Genomic DNA, 16,491 nt, shown 5'->3' with positions numbered 1-16,491 from the left:
TTTTTAGAAGGCCAATTGCTCTTTGGTAACACAGGGTGCACTTTTTTGTACTTGGTAGTTGTTTAGCATTATTGGGATCAGGCGTAATATGGCCGATAAAATGGGTGGTATGTCCTTCGGCGACAAAATGGACATGTCCTTAGACGACATTATCAAACAGAACAAGCAGCAGCACAGAGAGCAGAGAGGCGGACGAGGCAGCCGTGGTCATGGTGGCTCAGGCATCAGCCGTGATAGCCGTAATGGCCATGATGGCCGTGACGGCCGTGATGGCCGTGATGGCCATGATGGCGGTCGCCTTGGAGGAGGATTAGGCAGCCGAGGCGGTGGCAGTTCCATAACCATGAGGAGGAACCTCAGCCGTGGTCGAGGAAGACTGACGCCGTACAGCAGGCCGCCTAAACAGCTTCCGGATAGGCGGCAGCATGTCAACGGTGGTGGCGATCGAGGCAGAACGATGTCATACAACAGCAGGCCTAAACCGATTCCCGATCATTGCTTCAATGCTGGCGGCAGCGTTGGGGCCGGTTTGGAAGCTGGAGGCCATCTCCGTGTCTCGAACCTCCACTCTAAAGTATCCGCGAACGATATTCACTTCATCTTTTCCACACATGGTAAACTGAAGAAGGCCGATGTTCATTATGACCGGTCTGGAAAAAGTTTGGGCACTGCGGATGTCATCTTCGAAAGAAAGGCAGATGCAGAGAACGCCAGGAAAGCATTAAAGGACAAGACACTTGATGACCGCCCTTTCGACATACAATTCATCACCTCAGATCTTGACACACAGCAGCAGTGGCAGGAGCAGTGGCCTCCTAGGAATCGTGCTGGTGGCTCTGGAGGCACGCTGCAGCATAGGGGGCAACATGGAGGTCGTGGTGCCCGAGGAGCCATAAGGCCACGGGACTGGCAGCCATGGTTGCAGCAGCTAGCTTGATATGCCAGGGACAGTACACTAGCTCAAGGGGGATATTCATCCCCCATACTGTTTGTTTGCACACAAGGGCACGTGTTAAAGCGCTGAAATGTGCTGGATAATTTACACTTGGGCGTCTTCTAATGTGATTAATATGAATTCTTTTAATTTACTTTTTTTTCCTTTTTTCATACTAATGTGTTGGTTTTAGATGTGTAGGTTCGGGTGTGTTATTTTCCAGGTTCCTAAATAAATAAAAATAGATAAAATTCAATGTTATACTGTTAATAGCTGTGTACCAATTTGTCCCCTTTTAAATGCATACAGGTTTTCTTTTTCTTTTTTTTTTTACCAACGTGCTGGCCATTGGTGCCACTTGATGGGCGGCATTGGGCGCCCACTAGTTGCAACTCCTTGCAACTGCCATTGGGGATAATGGTTGCAAGTAGTTGCATTGGTGTGGACTGGCCTTTAAGATGCATAGGTTATAGGGTTGTTATATAATTATCAAATAATACAGTAGCCAAATAATACATACAACATAATGAATAAAAATAAACAAAATGTATACTCTGGAAGTAAATAAAAGCTACTTTGGAAGTAAAAAAATAATAGTAAAGATGTTTGAATGTTCATGCAGGCTGCAGGACCTCTGTCTACAAGGCTCTTCAACTGTATACAAAATAATATTTTCACTTATTTTGGACCCGAGATTTTTTTTTATTGTTGTTGTTTTACACTCGCTTATACTGAGCATCTACAGTTACTGTAATTCATGTGATGTTTTAAATCACGGTTATTAATAGTAATTAGTAAAACTGGTTAATAGTTACATCCCTAAGTGATCTTCAAACACCACCTTATTAACTTAATAATTAACCACTATGGGCCGATGCCTGTTGGGAACGAATACCCGTTGTCAGAGTACTTATAAAGATTTATTTATAGGCTTTTATCCCTTTATTATAGATAGGACAGTAGGCTGACAGGAAATTGGGAGAGAGAGATTCGAACCCGCGACGCACTGTCAGGCTATTGTAGCCTGACAGCATGTTGCGGGTTCGAAGCCAGACCCTGACGGCCTTTACTGCACGTTGATCACTGAGCGTGTCAATGTAGCCTAGGTGCCTGGACCGCTACTACACCAGCCTATAATACTGATGTCATATTTATGACATCAGGTATCTCCATATATGGGCATAAAAGGGAGACAGGCAGGCAGGCAGGCAGGCAGACTCACAGATACAGAGGGAGTCTCCTCCACTGTGAAGACTATAGGGTCGCCTGTTCATCGTGGGTGCGGAACTCAGAGGATGAATAGGGCATGGCAGTGTTGGCCATTTTGTGGTGCCACAGATAGAAAACTCATTATTATTTTCCCATAGAAATTTGTATAAATTATTTTAAGCCTGGAACCAAGCCATCTAGGATCCTCGTGAATCTTTACTTAAGTACTGTAAAGTAAACTTTTTAAGTACTTTTACTTTTACTATCTGCTATAGTACTTTTACTTTTGGTACTTTAAGTATATTTTGATGCCAATACTTTTGTACTTTTAATCAAGTACATTTTGAATTCCGGACTTTTACTTTTAACAGAGTATTTTTTACATTGCAGTATTGATACTTTTACTTAAGTAAAACATTTCAGTACTTTTTCCACCACTGATTGTGTTTATTGCTTTGATTGTTTGGTAGAAATATTAGACAGTATGAGCTATGGTTCACGCTCCCGATCAGCAGGTGGCGGTAATGTGGCCAAAAAGAAGAATTTTACCGGAAGTGGAATAAAATGAAGCAGAAGAAGAAAAACAACAACAACAATGGCGCTCTCCATGCAGAGTATTTTCTCTATCTCCAAATCGTCTCTTCTCTGTGCTGTCTGTCTGTCTTTTTGATTGATTGAATACTTTATTAGCAGTTTGCAAAAAAAGCACACAGTTCAATACAATACAAGAGGACTTTAAACGCAAGAAAGCCTATGCTCGTTTCCTTTGGGGTAATTTGTACTCAATACAATTCATGCTGTCTGTCAGTCTGTCTGCATGCTGAAGACACATTTGAGACTGTGAAAGAAAGAATTACACATCATAACAGAATACGAGACATCGAACTACACACAACAGGTTGGTACAATAAGCCACTACACCAGGGGTCTTCAACAGGGGGTCCGGGACCCCTAGGGGGTCCCCAGAGTTACTACAGGGGGGCCGCTAAATCTTTGTGTGATAGGATCATGTTTTTTACATGAACCACTTGAACCCTAGCATCCCTATTCTGAGTGGAACATCAGCCAAAAATAGCAGATCTACAAGCTTACAACGCCTGTTGTAAGCTTATAGATCGGCTATTTTTGGCAAAGAGGTTTGGTGTAGACTAGAGGAAAAAAAGACAAAGTATTGACAGTTCAAGTGGTTAAATGTCTGAAAATACACATTAATCGAGCATACACACTGATGATATTGCTGTCAAAGTCTATGAAGCTGTCTAAGAAATCTATGAAAATGTTTAATTTACAACACAGTTTTATGCAATATGTAGTGGGGGTCCCTGCTTCATCTCTCTCTCAGCCAAGGGGTCCTTGGCCTGAAAATGTTGAAGACCCCTGCACTACACTAACTTAAAAACCACACATCAGACTCACTCAGCTTGTAAATAAGTCTAGTGAGCAAACAGTGCTGATCCTAATATTCGTTTACTAGTATACCATACACTAGTTGTTTCAAGTTTAAAATAGTATTTATTATGATTTGTATTATTGTACAATGCCCTACAGTCATTTACATTTATAGTGTCAGTGTCACACTGTACTGAAGTCATGACCTTGTGTTGTGAAGTCATGTTTTGTTTTTCAAATGTATGTTTTTAAATGAATGTATGTATTGTTTTTATTTATATGTGAGACCCCAGGAAGACTAGCTGTGCTTTAGGGCTGGGGTCTTCAAGGTGTTTCAGGCTAAGGACCCTTCTAGCTGAGAGAGATTAAGCAGGGACCCCCACTACATATTGCATAAAATGATGTTGCGGATTAAACGTTTTCATAGATTCCTTATCGTTTCATGGTTTGACAGCGCAATCATCAGTGTATTTTGGATTCATGCTAATGTGTATTTACAGACATTTAACCACTTAAACTGTCAATACTTAGCAAACTTGACCTTTCACTCTGTACTTAGTCTGCTCTTTTTTCCTCTTTGCCAAAAATAGCCGATCTACAAGCTCGCAACACCTCATGCTGCACTTGTAGATTGGTTGAAGTTCTCCTCAGAATAGGGATGCTAGGGTTCAAGTGGTTAATGTAAAAAAAAAAAAATCCTACCACACGAAGTTTGGCGACCCCCCTGTAGTAACTCTGAGGACCCCCTAGGTGTCCCGGGGTCCCTGTTGAAGACCCCTGCTTTAGGGCACAGCTAATGGGGATCCTAACAAATAAACAAACAAATAGACAGATAACCAGCTGCTAAATATAATGATTGGATAAGATGTTCTGTTCTGGTTCCCTCTAAAGAGATACAGGTCCAGTGTGGGCACCAACTATTTCTATTTCTTCCAAAAAAAATAATATATAAGTATATATGATTTGAAGTGAACATGCATGGGACAATCAGACCTACATTTACCCATCAATCAAGGTTTTGCAGCAATTTATAGCAATTGTAGAAGTATTTGGCCTTAAATGTAATTCAAAAAATATAATATGTATTTGGCCCCTCATTTATGTAAATATAAAGTATAAAGTGTAAAGTACGAAAAAATACCTGGTTCCCACTGGTAGCAGCTTTCTATTCCTAGACTTACTTATGGCTAAGCAAGGTCTACTAGGCCTACTGTAAGCCATGTCTGTCAAACCTGTCTTGTCTTTTATTTGGAGATTGCAGCCTGGACGTTTTAGTTGGAAATACATGGTCTTCATCATTTGTGCATCCTAGCTCATTCCACCTCTTTTCTACATTATCTAGAACACATAGCAGGCCATTAAGCTGCTGAAGCTCCTGACTGAAGCTCTGACTGTACTGTTTTGCTTGCTAAAGTCTGCTGAATATGAAAAAAGCAAGGTAAATGACTGTTAACCTTTCATCTTTTTTAGTAGTCATTTCATTAAAGTGGATTCAATTAAATAATTGGAAAGTCCTTGTGTGAACTAATTAACTCATTCACTGCCAGAATTATTTCTGGCCGCGTTTGAACACTGCCATATTTTTCATTGAAAAAAAAAAGTACTCAGGAGCCGAGATACAGAATTTTTAAGTTTTAAGTTAACAAGGAAGTGGATGGGAGTCTATATCTTCGAAAAATCATATCTCCTTGGTCTTTGGGTCAAAAAAAAAAAAAAAAATCTAAAAAAAAAAAAAAAAAAAAAAAAAGTCGTTTTAGTCGTTCTTGGCAGGCATGGCTTATGGACAAAAGTCGTTTTAGTCGTTCTAGGCAGTATATGAGTTAATTAGTTAATCTCACTATCTAACAGACCAGCAAATTTCATTGGGGGTGTCAGCAATGCTGAGCGGTTTCACTGTACTGCCCCATCCATTGGCCTAAATATGGACCAACACTATGAGCTGATGGTAAGTGCTATGGGATGTCTATATACATCCCATAACTTCCTTCAAATTAATCCAATTTTTTTGTTAGTATGACAAGTATGTCAGTATTCAACAGAGAATACTGCATATTTCATTTGGTCTTTTAAAACAACATCTTGTTTTGTCTTTGTGTTGAAGGAATTCCTACCAAAGGACTACCAGTACCATGTATGTAGGTACAAGGCTGTGAGCCAACCAAGCGGTTTTGACCACATCAGTTTCGAGGCCACGTTAAGGATGTCCCTCCAGTCCAAGGAGGACATCCTGGTGTGGCTGAAGTCCATGCCGGTCACATGGAGAGTGGACTACGTCAGACCTAGTAAAGGCCAGAAGACCATCTTCAAAGTGAGTTGTTTTGGTTTTTAGAGTTTGTATGGTGTGGTCATTCCTGGCTAGGGATTAGAGACGGGGTGCATATCGTGTAGTGATTTAATTCCCCCACTTTCAATATGTTCAGCTGAAAGGTTATTTATGACTGAACTCTGTTCAGCCTGCATGTCTCCAAAAATATATATATCATCATGACCCAGGGATCATTTGACGACTCTTTTATTAAAACATTTTGCATAATGGATGAATGTTATCAATTGGGTTCATAACAGAGCATTTTTTGAGCATACTAATATTAAAACATTTTGTATTTTAAAGTTTTCCTCATCTTAATACTCTAGAATGAATACCGGTGTCAGCACAAGACCAGGACGGCACCGAAACCTGGCAGGGTGTCTAAAAACACCCATTGCGATGCCAAACTTAAAGTCACCCTTGTGCGCACCGTGGATTCCAGTGGGCGACTGAGCAGGTCTAACACACAAACCCCACATAAATTATCAAATTCAAATTTTCTCGTCTGTACACATTATGTTTTTAACAGTATGCTTTTTTATCCAATCCAGAAGTACTGATCCTCACATACCAGCCTACCCAACGATTGTGGAAATGAAAAACATCCACAATCACAACATCCATGGCTCTGAAGCTGTGCGTCATCGGGATGTGGGCGCCGCCGCCGTGGAGAAGCTGACCACGCTGTTTGAGACTGGCCACTCGCCATCCTCAGCACTAGAAGTGCTGAAGTGTGATCTGCAGCTCGAGTACGGGGATGACTATATCACCAAGTCAGCAGACCGCTCCATCTGCCCTGACCTGAGGTTCTGCTATAGGTATTTATGATGACTGCGTTAGTACTAACAACAAGTTGCCCTTATCACATTGATATTGTACAATGCATAGATATGATTCATGTGCAGATCAGCGCTGACTTCCCAACTCCCAAAGCGCTACGATCAGATGGTAACTGGACTGCATTTAATATAGCGCTTTTATCCAATGCGCTTTACAGTGGTCTCTCGTTCACCCATTCACACACACATCTTTGCATGGCAGCAGACATGCACGGTTCTAGCCTGCTCATTCAATACAATTTGGCTTCATTGTCCACTTGCCCACACTTGCGGACATGTGGACAGGAGGAGATGGAATTTGATCCACCGACTCTACAATCATTTGTTTACATCCTGAGACCCAGAAGACGCCCGACAAAATATAGATATATGCTTATTTGAATATCCCTGGAACCAAGATATCTTGGCGCTACATATCTGAGAAAGTCAGCCCTTAGTCCTTGCATTATCTGAGTTTGGTTATTTGAGTTTTTAGTGGTGATACTGATATGTCATATTTTCACAGATTGTATGACAAGATATTCAGGGCTGAATATGGCAGCGCAGAAGGAAATGGAATGTTCGCGCCTGTGGAGAGTGACTCTGAAATGTTAGACCCTCTGGAGAGTGACTCTGAAGTGTCTGAGGATGCTGAAACTTCAGGTCAGTTTAATGAGGAATTGCTTAATTTTTTTGTTTAATGGAGACTGGGATGAGCGACATTTTGACATGCACATTGTTTTCTTTGTAATTGAATAACAGTCCAGTTGCAACCGTTGGCGAGCTCAACCATGGCAGCCACGGAAGGGCTTAAGGGTGCTGAAGCATCAGGTCAGTTTAATTATCAGCAAAAACATGAAAACAAACTACAAAAAAATACATATGTATACAAGATAATTATTGTTTGCTTTTTTTCAGATGTTTTTGACAGAGAAAGGTTCTGCTCCAACATAGACAAGTTTAAGGAAACAGTGCTGAACAATGAAGGACTCCAAGGAGGAGCCTTAGACATGATGAAGACCTTAGACAAGGTGATGGGGAACCCCTCCCTGCTGCTGTCAGCCATGCGCCGGTTTGGCCGCTATGGTACCAACAGTCGGGCATCACAGTCGGGCACAAGCTCTTAAGCGAGTTGCTAACCGTGCTGAGCCAAGTATAGTAGCACAGCTGACTTCTGTTGCCCACCGAAGGGTCAAGCTTGGAGGTAGACGCCGGCTCACTGCAGGGACTGGGAGGCCAAAGAAAAATGTGGCAAGCATGGACCATTGCAACAGCTACCCAAATGGAGTTCTGTCTGTCATTCACAGCTTGTCCCAAGCATTAGTGGAGTGTTGCAGCAATCCAAAGTCATGTATGATGATTTTTCTAAGATTGACACACCTTGACACACCCTCCCATGCAGGGTCTGAACAGAGGTGGCGGAGGCATGAATAGGAATGGTGTTGGTGGCTCTGGAGGCATGCAGAGAGTACATGGAGGTTGTGGTGCTGGAACTTGAAGAGCCATAAGGCCGGTGGACAGACAGCCGTAGTGGCAGCAAGAATCCACTTCCTGCATAGAAGCTTGATGCCCACCCAGTTCGACGCATGCAAATAATGCCTCGGTTTGGTGCTCAGGTGAACACAATTGGCCATGCTCGATGTCACGTGCTCGCAGGCCAGGTGGGAAGGTGGGCTGTGAGAGCGAACTTTGTTGCTGCTCTCTAGCAACTCCTGTACAGTAGGATGGACAGGGCATCTGTTCAGTGGGAACTAAATGGTAAATGGTTATTGGATTTATATTGCGCCTTTATCCAAGGCGCTTTACAATGATTGTGCATTACATTCACCCATTCACACACACATCCATGCATCGATGGCGGAGGAAACCATGCAAGGCACCAACCTGCTCATCAGGAGCAATTTGGGGTTCAAGGACTCAAGGACACTTCGACACTGACTCTGGGGGAGCCCGGGATCGAACTGGGCCTCTCTACCCCTGAGCCACTGCCGCCCATGAGAGGAACTGAGAGGAATAGTGTGTTCCTCTGCATTAACTATGTCTCCTCCCATTGAAACCCCTCACTGTCAGGTGAAAAGAAGCAGTTGGTTGTTGGTGACTTCAGAGGAGCCTCGTGGTTGTCTACGCCAGAGGTTCTCAAACTATGGGTCGGGAACCCAAGTGGAGTGGGGTCGTACAATGACAACTGAAAAGATAATTGTATCCTTCCCATTAAGTATGTTAAAAAGCATTTGAATATATACAATATGTTCTAATAAATATTCCTATTTAAGTCAGGCTACCATTGTATGCTTTATTTCAATTTTGAAATGCACTATATAAATGTTGTTTATATTGTTTATCCTGATTAGAAAATGTTTTTTTTTCCTGTTTACTAACTAAAGAGCTGGGAGGGAAGTTTTGGAAACTCAAGTCTGAGAATGTTTTTTACTACTTATTAGTAAAAAACATATACTTTTTTTGGTCTACAATTGGTTACTTTATTTATTTTAGAACGACTCTATTGTGTTTGTTTTGATTGTAATCATTTGTTTGGTAGAAATATTAGAGAGGTATTATCTATGGGTAGGCCTATTATATCTTTGGTTCACGCTCCAGATCAGTAGGTGGCAGTAATGCACCTGAAAAGAAAATAACCGATAGTAAAAGAAGCAGTGTTGCCATGTGGGCTTATTATAAGCGACCTTGGGCTTTTTATGTAAAGTTGCTTGTAAATATTGGTAGTTGCACGAGTTGCGGTTCCAATTTTTTAAATTATTTTTTAAACTCTTTAACTCTTTAAACTTTTTAAACTTCTCAAATATTTTCATGAAAATGTTTTGTGCCCAGGGGAGCATTTGTGTTCTTACAATGTTTAAAACATTTTTTCCAAATATTCCACATTTTATATTTCCACATTTTTACATTTTCTACACGTGAGCTTGTAGATCAGCTATTTTCAAATAACCGATAACCGATTTAAAGTGCTCATGTTGCTTCTTTTGGGCTTGTTTTCCTAGCCCTGGTTGCTTATTTCTCTCGCAGAATCTGGCAACACTGAAAAGACGCCGAAGAAGGGTCTTCAATCTCTTCATGGCTGAATGTAGTTGCATAAAAAAATATCATGCACCTGGGGTTCTGCAATAAGGTACATTTGGGTGTCCTCACCACAATCACTCAAATATCATGAAAATGTAACAAAATAATGAAACTTTGAGGTCTTATTATTAATGGCCAAACATTTACACACATCAGTACAATGATGAGTCTCTTGAAATGTGTTTCCTTCATTTTATACAGATCTGTAACATTGGATGTATATGATTTTGCCATGTCCCACACACCACTCTGCTAACTACAGTGTGCCTAATAAGTGGTAATTTTTTTGATTTTTCTGTTTTTTTTTCAGTTTGATTGTCCACAACAAGTTATTTGATAAAACAAGTCATTTTGATCATAAATCATATGATATAGTCTGTTTTTATAATCATATTTTGTGTGTGTCCTTGACATTGCTGTCCACCCTGTCATTTGGGGGTAAACTGGCCCTTTAAGAAACTTACTTAAGTTTAAGTTCCCTTGTTGTCTTCTTCCTGTCTTACTTCAATGGAGGCTGAGGCTGTGGCAAGTTGCCAGTAAGTATTTACACTTATATATATTGTATTTTTCATAATGTATGTGTGTAGTTGTATGTTGTCAAGCTTAGCATGTCCACTCTGTCATACTGAAATATCAATGAATATAAAAACTTTTCAGAAATGTGAAATATATCTGTTAAAAAGTATAGAGTCACCTTGCTAACTGAGCTAAGTTGCTAACAGAAGGTCCAGCATGTGCCAATTAAATCCTAAAACTGACCCAAAAGTTCCACCCTGTCATTGCCCACCCTGTCATAAAGCTTCCAATGACAGGTTGGATGTGGCTCATGACAGGGTGGACATGTGTATATGCTGATAATATTAAATATATTACAACAGCTATACATACATTTTATAACAGTACATGCTATACATAGTAAGTATAGTATACAATATGGACTTTTTAGCCATATCGGTAGCCTATGAGCAAGCCTATAGCTTGACAAGGCAAGCTTAGTTTACCTGGACTGCCAATTAAAGTGTGTGAAGGTGTTATGTTTCAATATTATTTTACAATAAGTATTAATAAGTATAATATATAATAATAATAATAATAATAATATTATTATTATTATTATGATGATACATTTCAGTGAATTATAAATGTGATTATAATGCATTATAGACCCAACCTTAACCCAAGGTAAAGTGTTACCTGGTATGTGCTGTTCCACTGAGAGATTATAATGCATTATGACCAGAAATGATTAAGTTATAATACTTAATAATATTTTTCCAGGAATGAGCTCAAAAGGAGCTGAGATAGCCCGAAGATATCGGGAACGCCGAAATGCTGACCCAGACAGAAGACAGCAATATCTTCAGCAAGAGAGGGACAAATGGAAGAAAGACAAGGAGACTGGAAAGAAGAAGGGTATCGATGAGCTTAGCGAGAGAGAGAAACGGGCAAAAAGAAAGAAGTGGAGAGAGGCAAAACAGCAAGTCAGAGCCAGAAACAAGGCCAGCTCTTCTCCTGAAAATCAGCCTGAGCCAGGGCCCTCCAGGTTAGATCAATGTACAGTAAACAGCACGTGCAACACAATTGTGGTCCTATGTATTCAGTGTATCCACATAGAATGAATAGATAAATACATACATACATACATACATACATACATACATACATGACTGAGACACAGACACGTCGCCCCCACAAAATATAATCTTTTCAGTATCTTGATTGTTTTATATATCTTGTTTTGTTTTCATATTTTCAGACTGTACAACAAGATATCGAGAGCTGAGGGTGGCATCGCAGATGGAAATGAAGTGTCAGTGACTCTAGAGAGTGACTCTGAAGTGTTAGAGCCTCTAGAGAGTGACTCTGAAGTGTTAGAGCCTCTAGAGAGTGACTCTGAAGTGGTGTTAGAGCTTCTAGAGAGTGACTCTGAAGTTTTAGAGCCTCTAGAGAGTGACTCTGAAGTGTCAGTGACTCTAGAGAGTGACTCTGAAGTGTCAGTGACTCTAGAGAGTGACTCTGAAGTGTCAGTGACTCTAGAGAGTGACTCTGAAGTGTTTGAGGATGCTGAAACATCAGGTCAGTTTAATAAGGAATTGTTATAACATTTTGTTTATTGGAGACTGGGATGAGCATAATGTTGGCATGCATATGGCTTTCTTTGTAATTGAATTAACAGTCCTATATTCAGTCACTGATACACATTCTTTTTCCCTCTCCACAGCTGAGCAACCGTTGACCAGATCAACAGTGGAAGCCACCGAAGGACTTGAGGGTGCTGAAGCATCAGGTCAGTTTCTTTATAAGCAAACACATGGGAAAAAGACGAGCAAAAACATGGGGAAACTTGGAAGGCAGTCATAACCAATTGGAATGAAATCTGAAACATCTGACTGATACATCTTGACCACATCACTGCAGAGATAATGTGTAACGATTTGTGTGTGTTGAGTTCTGGACAATAGTTTTAGGAGTAGTAAAAAAAGTTGTTTTGAAGAAAACACAAAATGGTGAAAAATCTAGTTTGGCACAAATGGCCAGGGTCTATGTGGTCCAAGGAATCCAGTGAAATTATATATTTTTTGAGTAACCTACGGTTCAAGAGTTATAGGCTAAAGCGTGATGTGGCCGATTTGAATTTGATCAAATTTCACGGCAGTTGGACATTGTGCACATGATTTTATTCAAAACCGGCTCCCCCTGCAAACTTTGGAAGCCAATCGTAGCCAATCGGAATGGAATCTGAAATATCTGACAGATACATCTCGATCACAAGACCACAGAGATTGTGTGTAGCGATTTGTGCGAGTTTTGGAAAGAATCTGTAGTAGTAGTACCAAAAGGCGTGTTTTGAAGAAAGCATGGAATACGTTTTTGTCTGTACGACCTCCGGTTCAAGAGTTACAGCACAGTTACACACACACACACACACACACACACACACACAGACACACACACACACACACACACACACACACACACACACACACACACACACACACACACACACACACACACACACACACACACACACACACACACACACACACACACACACACACACACGCGCGCGCGCGGCGGTGTCTATAGCTTTCCCCGACTTCAGTTTCTTTACTTGAACATTGATTGTCGTCATTCCCATACATACAGTAGCCAAACAATAACATGACTTACAACTTATTCCTGTTAGTAAGGAAATATGAAATAAATTACCCGTAATACATTTTGTGTATTCAAAGTTTGTGTGGATGTTTGTGTGTTACTTTCCACCACTGCTGCTGAACCCTTCAGTTGTTCATGTGGGAGGGTGTAGACCACGGGTTCTCTAATCTTTTTATGTATAGTTAAAAAAAGAAAGCAAACATTGGTAGCCTTGAATAGTATTCAAGGCTACCAATGTAGCCAAGCTTTCCCCGACTTCAGTTTCTTTACTTGAACATTGATTGTCGTCATTCCCATACATACAGTAGCCAGACAATAACAATGTTTGTGTGTGTATACTTACTGGGAGTGGGACAGATAATCTATTGATCTCTCTCTTTTTTTTTAGATGTTTTTGACAGAGAGGAGTTCTGCTCCAACATAGATGAATTTAAGGAAACGGTGCTGAACAATGAAAGACTTCAAGGAGGAGCCTTAGCGATGATGAAGACCTTACGGAAGATGACGGGGAACCCCTCCATGCTGCTGTCAGCCATGCGCAGGTTTGGCACCAACAGTCGGGCATCAACGCGTGCACAACCCCTCCGTGCTGGAAAGGTCAAGCTTTGGGGGCAGAGGGCGGCTCACTGCAGGGAGGGCAAAGAAAAATGTGGCACAAGCATGATGGGCCATCGGAATAGCTACCCAAATGGAGTGTAGCTTGTCCCAAGCATTAGTGGTGTGTTGCAGGAGCAGCAGCGACCTCCCATGCAGGGTCTGAACATAGGTGGCGGAGGGAGGCATGGATAGGAATGGTGTTTGGTGGCTCTGGAGGCATGCAGAGACGACATAGAGCAGGGGTCTTCAACGTTTTCAGGCCAAGGACCCCCTAGCTGAGAGAGAGATGAAGCAGGGTATAAAATTGTGTTTCAGATGCAACTTTTTTTGTTTACTTGGTCTGCTCTTTTTTCCCTCTACACCAAACACCTCTTTGCCAAAAAATAGCCGATCTACAAGCTCGAGACGTTGTGAGCTTGTAGATCGGCTATTTTTGGCCAAAGTTCTCCTCAGAAAAGGGATGCTAGGGTTCAAGTGGTTAAGGTATAAAAAAATAATCATATCACACAAAGATTTGGCGGACCCCCTGTAGTAACTCTGAGGACCCCCTGTTGAAGACCCCTGACATAGAGGTTGTGGTGTTTGGAAGAGCCATGTACAGGCGGCCGTAGTGGCAGCAAGAATCCGCTTTCTGCGTATAGGAGCTTGATGACCACCCAGTTGGACGCATACAATGACTCGAAGGACACCAGCGAAAGGATGAAGACTTGTCGCTGGTCATCTTCCCCTCCTGTCACACAAGGTCAGGGTGGGGGGGGGGGGTCCCCAGTTCAAATATGATTATTTTTGGGAGGTCGCGGCCTGAAAAGACGGGAACCCAAGTGGGTTCGTGGGAAGGTGGCGGTGGGGTGGTACAATGACAACTGATAAGAAAAAATGCATCCTTCCCATTAAGTATGTTTTTTTTTTTAAAGCATTTATCTTTTTTTTAGGTTCTGGCAATAGATATAGGCTATACTGTATTTACTAATAAATACTATTCAAGGCTACCAATGTTTGCTTTCTTTTTTTAACTATACATAAAAAGATTAGAGAACCCGTGGTCTACACCCTCCCACATGAACAACTGAAGGGTTCAGCAGCAGTGGTGGAAAGTAACTAAGTACATTTACTGTAAGTAAGTACTGTACTTAAGTGTGATCTTGAGGTATTTTTTTTTTACTATACTTGAGTAATTCCCATTTTCAATACTTTTGCTTCTACTCCACTACATCTCAAAGGCACTTTATAGATTTTGGTTATTATTACAAAACATACATTAACCACTTCACCTCGGTATACATTTTGGCCATATGAAAATAGCAGATTGCTACAAGTTCACAATGCGTTGTGATGCGACGCATTGTGAGCTTGGAGATCTGCTATTTTCCAAAGATTTTTTATACATTTGAAAACTTGTGAAATGGGACATTCTGCTTGATGAGTACTTTTGGTACTTCAAGTATATTTTGATGCCCATTTCTTTTGCACTTTTACTCAAGTGCATGTTTTTATACCAGACTTACTTGTAACAGAGTGTTTCTACATTGTGGGACTGATACTTTTACTTAAGTAAATGTGAATAAAGTATGGGAATGACGACAATCAATGCAAATTGAGTCACAAACAGATCATTAGTATTGTTATTTGTTACCAACATGTATGTCCCCTGAAGAGCCGCTTTCTTCTACTGTGTGACTGGGATGTAGATATATTTTTCGACCAGTAGGTGGCAGTACGCACAGGGGAAGTTTCTCAACAGGGAAACAACTCTTCGTTTTGTTTTCAAGTGATGAGCTAGGAGTTAGGCTGCTGTGGATTAAAATAAATGTTTTAGGTCGACTTGTCTCTGCTCTGCTCTTACATGTTTGGAAAGAGAAAACCCAAAAGATAAATCAGTGGCATCATGCAACATTGTTTGAGAGAGAGAGAGAGAGAGAGAGAGAGAGATGTACCTGCAATCACATTTAATTATCAACAGGTGAACAATTAGAGCAGGAGAAGAACGAGGCAGTTCTGAATAGATCAATGGTTTTCAAACTTTTTGTATCCAAGAGGCACCAAAATAAATGGGTAAAGTATAATTCTCAAATCATTGCATAAATTGCTGATGTGTTATGTAAGCAAATTGACACCACTATATATACAACAAGCTCACAGCAAGCTCATGCGTCACAATGCAAACATACTATTTAAGATATTCCCCTGGCTTGTGCAAAATAAATAATGCCGGGTTGGAAGTGGTTAAAATGTTTTCAAAGTGAAGACTATAAAAGTTAAATAAAAGATAATTCATAACTTTGTCTAGTTGTATTAGCATAATGTGTGGCACTGACTTATCTCATGGCACACCGTTTGGAAGACAGTGGTTCACAAAGTGAGGTCCTAGGGTCTACTAGGCCCTGTCAAGGACCCCCAAATTGACATATTAGCCCTCGGACCACCATTTTTAAAAGATATGCCAGGGACCCCCATAAGAGAATATGTTAAAAGTCATAGCGGTGAAGGACCCCCATTTTCTACATGCATATTAGGCCACAGACCCCTATTTGATACAAATTTGATGTCTGGGACCCCCAATCTACACTGTAGCATCATCTGTGTTAATTTAACTCTTGCGTGTATAAATGGAACCAAATGGACCCGTTAGGGTCATAGAGAGTTGAAAATAAGGTTAGGGTCCATTTGGTTCCATTTGTACACTCTTAAGTTACTGACACATAAGGGTCCATTTGGTTCCTAACTATCAATCACTTGGCTGGGGAGTGGTGACCCCCTGGAACCCCTTCAAGGATCCCCTGGATCCGTTACTTTGAGAACCAATTGTTCTAGGGTTCCATGAGGGGGCCCAAATTGACCGTTGTACAGGTCTGTAACTCTGACCTTATGCAGGTCAAGTGTACACTATCAGAGTTATGGGGGTCCTTGGAATTAAGAAGTGTGAGAACCAATGCACTACTAGACTGTTGGCCTTTTCCCTTTCCTCTCCCAGATGAGAAGGAAGCTGCAGCAGCAACAGA

The 16,491-nt window shown here is 41.1% G+C and overlaps 2 protein-coding genes across 4 annotated transcripts; both read left to right on the top strand.

Annotated features, from left to right (window-relative positions):
• Positions 1 to 100: 100 nt before the first annotated feature.
• Positions 101 to 937, top strand: LOC311060218 (THO complex subunit 4-like; the record flags this gene model as incomplete). The annotated part of the gene is made up of 1 exon (XM_084078351.1): positions 101 to 937. The coding sequence occupies one exon, from the start codon at positions 101 to 103 to the stop codon at positions 935 to 937; it is 837 nt and encodes a 278-aa protein (XP_083934477.1).
• Positions 938 to 2,749: 1,812 nt separating this feature from the next.
• LOC311060893 (uncharacterized protein) lies at positions 2,750 to 13,724 on the top strand. Of its 3 annotated transcripts, none has more exons than XM_084079267.1 (9): positions 2,750 to 3,041; positions 4,875 to 4,970; positions 5,381 to 5,477; positions 5,634 to 5,840; positions 6,167 to 6,297; positions 6,392 to 6,658; positions 11,493 to 11,812; positions 11,958 to 12,023; positions 13,284 to 13,724. In XM_084079267.1, the coding sequence occupies exons 2-9, from the start codon at positions 4,957 to 4,959 to the stop codon at positions 13,592 to 13,594; spliced, it is 1,413 nt and encodes a 470-aa protein (XP_083935393.1). In that variant the 5' UTR covers positions 2,750 to 3,041; positions 4,875 to 4,956; the 3' UTR covers positions 13,595 to 13,724. The 3 variants fall into 3 exon arrangements, with proteins under 3 accessions (XP_083935393.1, XP_083935395.1, XP_083935394.1); XM_084079269.1 differs by having other exon boundaries at positions 13,297 to 13,451; XM_084079268.1 differs by lacking the exons at positions 11,493 to 11,812; positions 11,958 to 12,023; positions 13,284 to 13,724 and adding exons at positions 7,185 to 7,321; positions 7,421 to 7,489; positions 7,577 to 8,802.
• Positions 13,725 to 16,491: the final 2,767 nt, after the last annotated feature.

This window comes from Gymnoscopelus microlampas (assembly GCF_963454915.1).
Source record: "Gymnoscopelus microlampas genome assembly, chromosome: 14".
NCBI classification, from domain to species: domain Eukaryota; kingdom Metazoa; phylum Chordata; class Actinopteri; order Myctophiformes; family Myctophidae; genus Gymnoscopelus; species Gymnoscopelus microlampas.
The sequence above is the reverse complement of the archived record's forward strand: the minus strand, read 5'-3'. Positions and strand labels throughout refer to the sequence as shown.

Coding starts and splice junctions, on each gene's coding strand:
- LOC311060893 (XM_084079267.1), top strand. Junction 5,478..5,633: donor ACCAACACTATGAGCTGATG/GTAAGTGCTATG, acceptor TTTGTGTTGAAG/GAATTCCTACCAAAGGACTA. Junction 11,813..11,957: donor TGAGGATGCTGAAACATCAG/GTCAGTTTAATA, acceptor CCCTCTCCACAG/CTGAGCAACCGTTGACCAGA.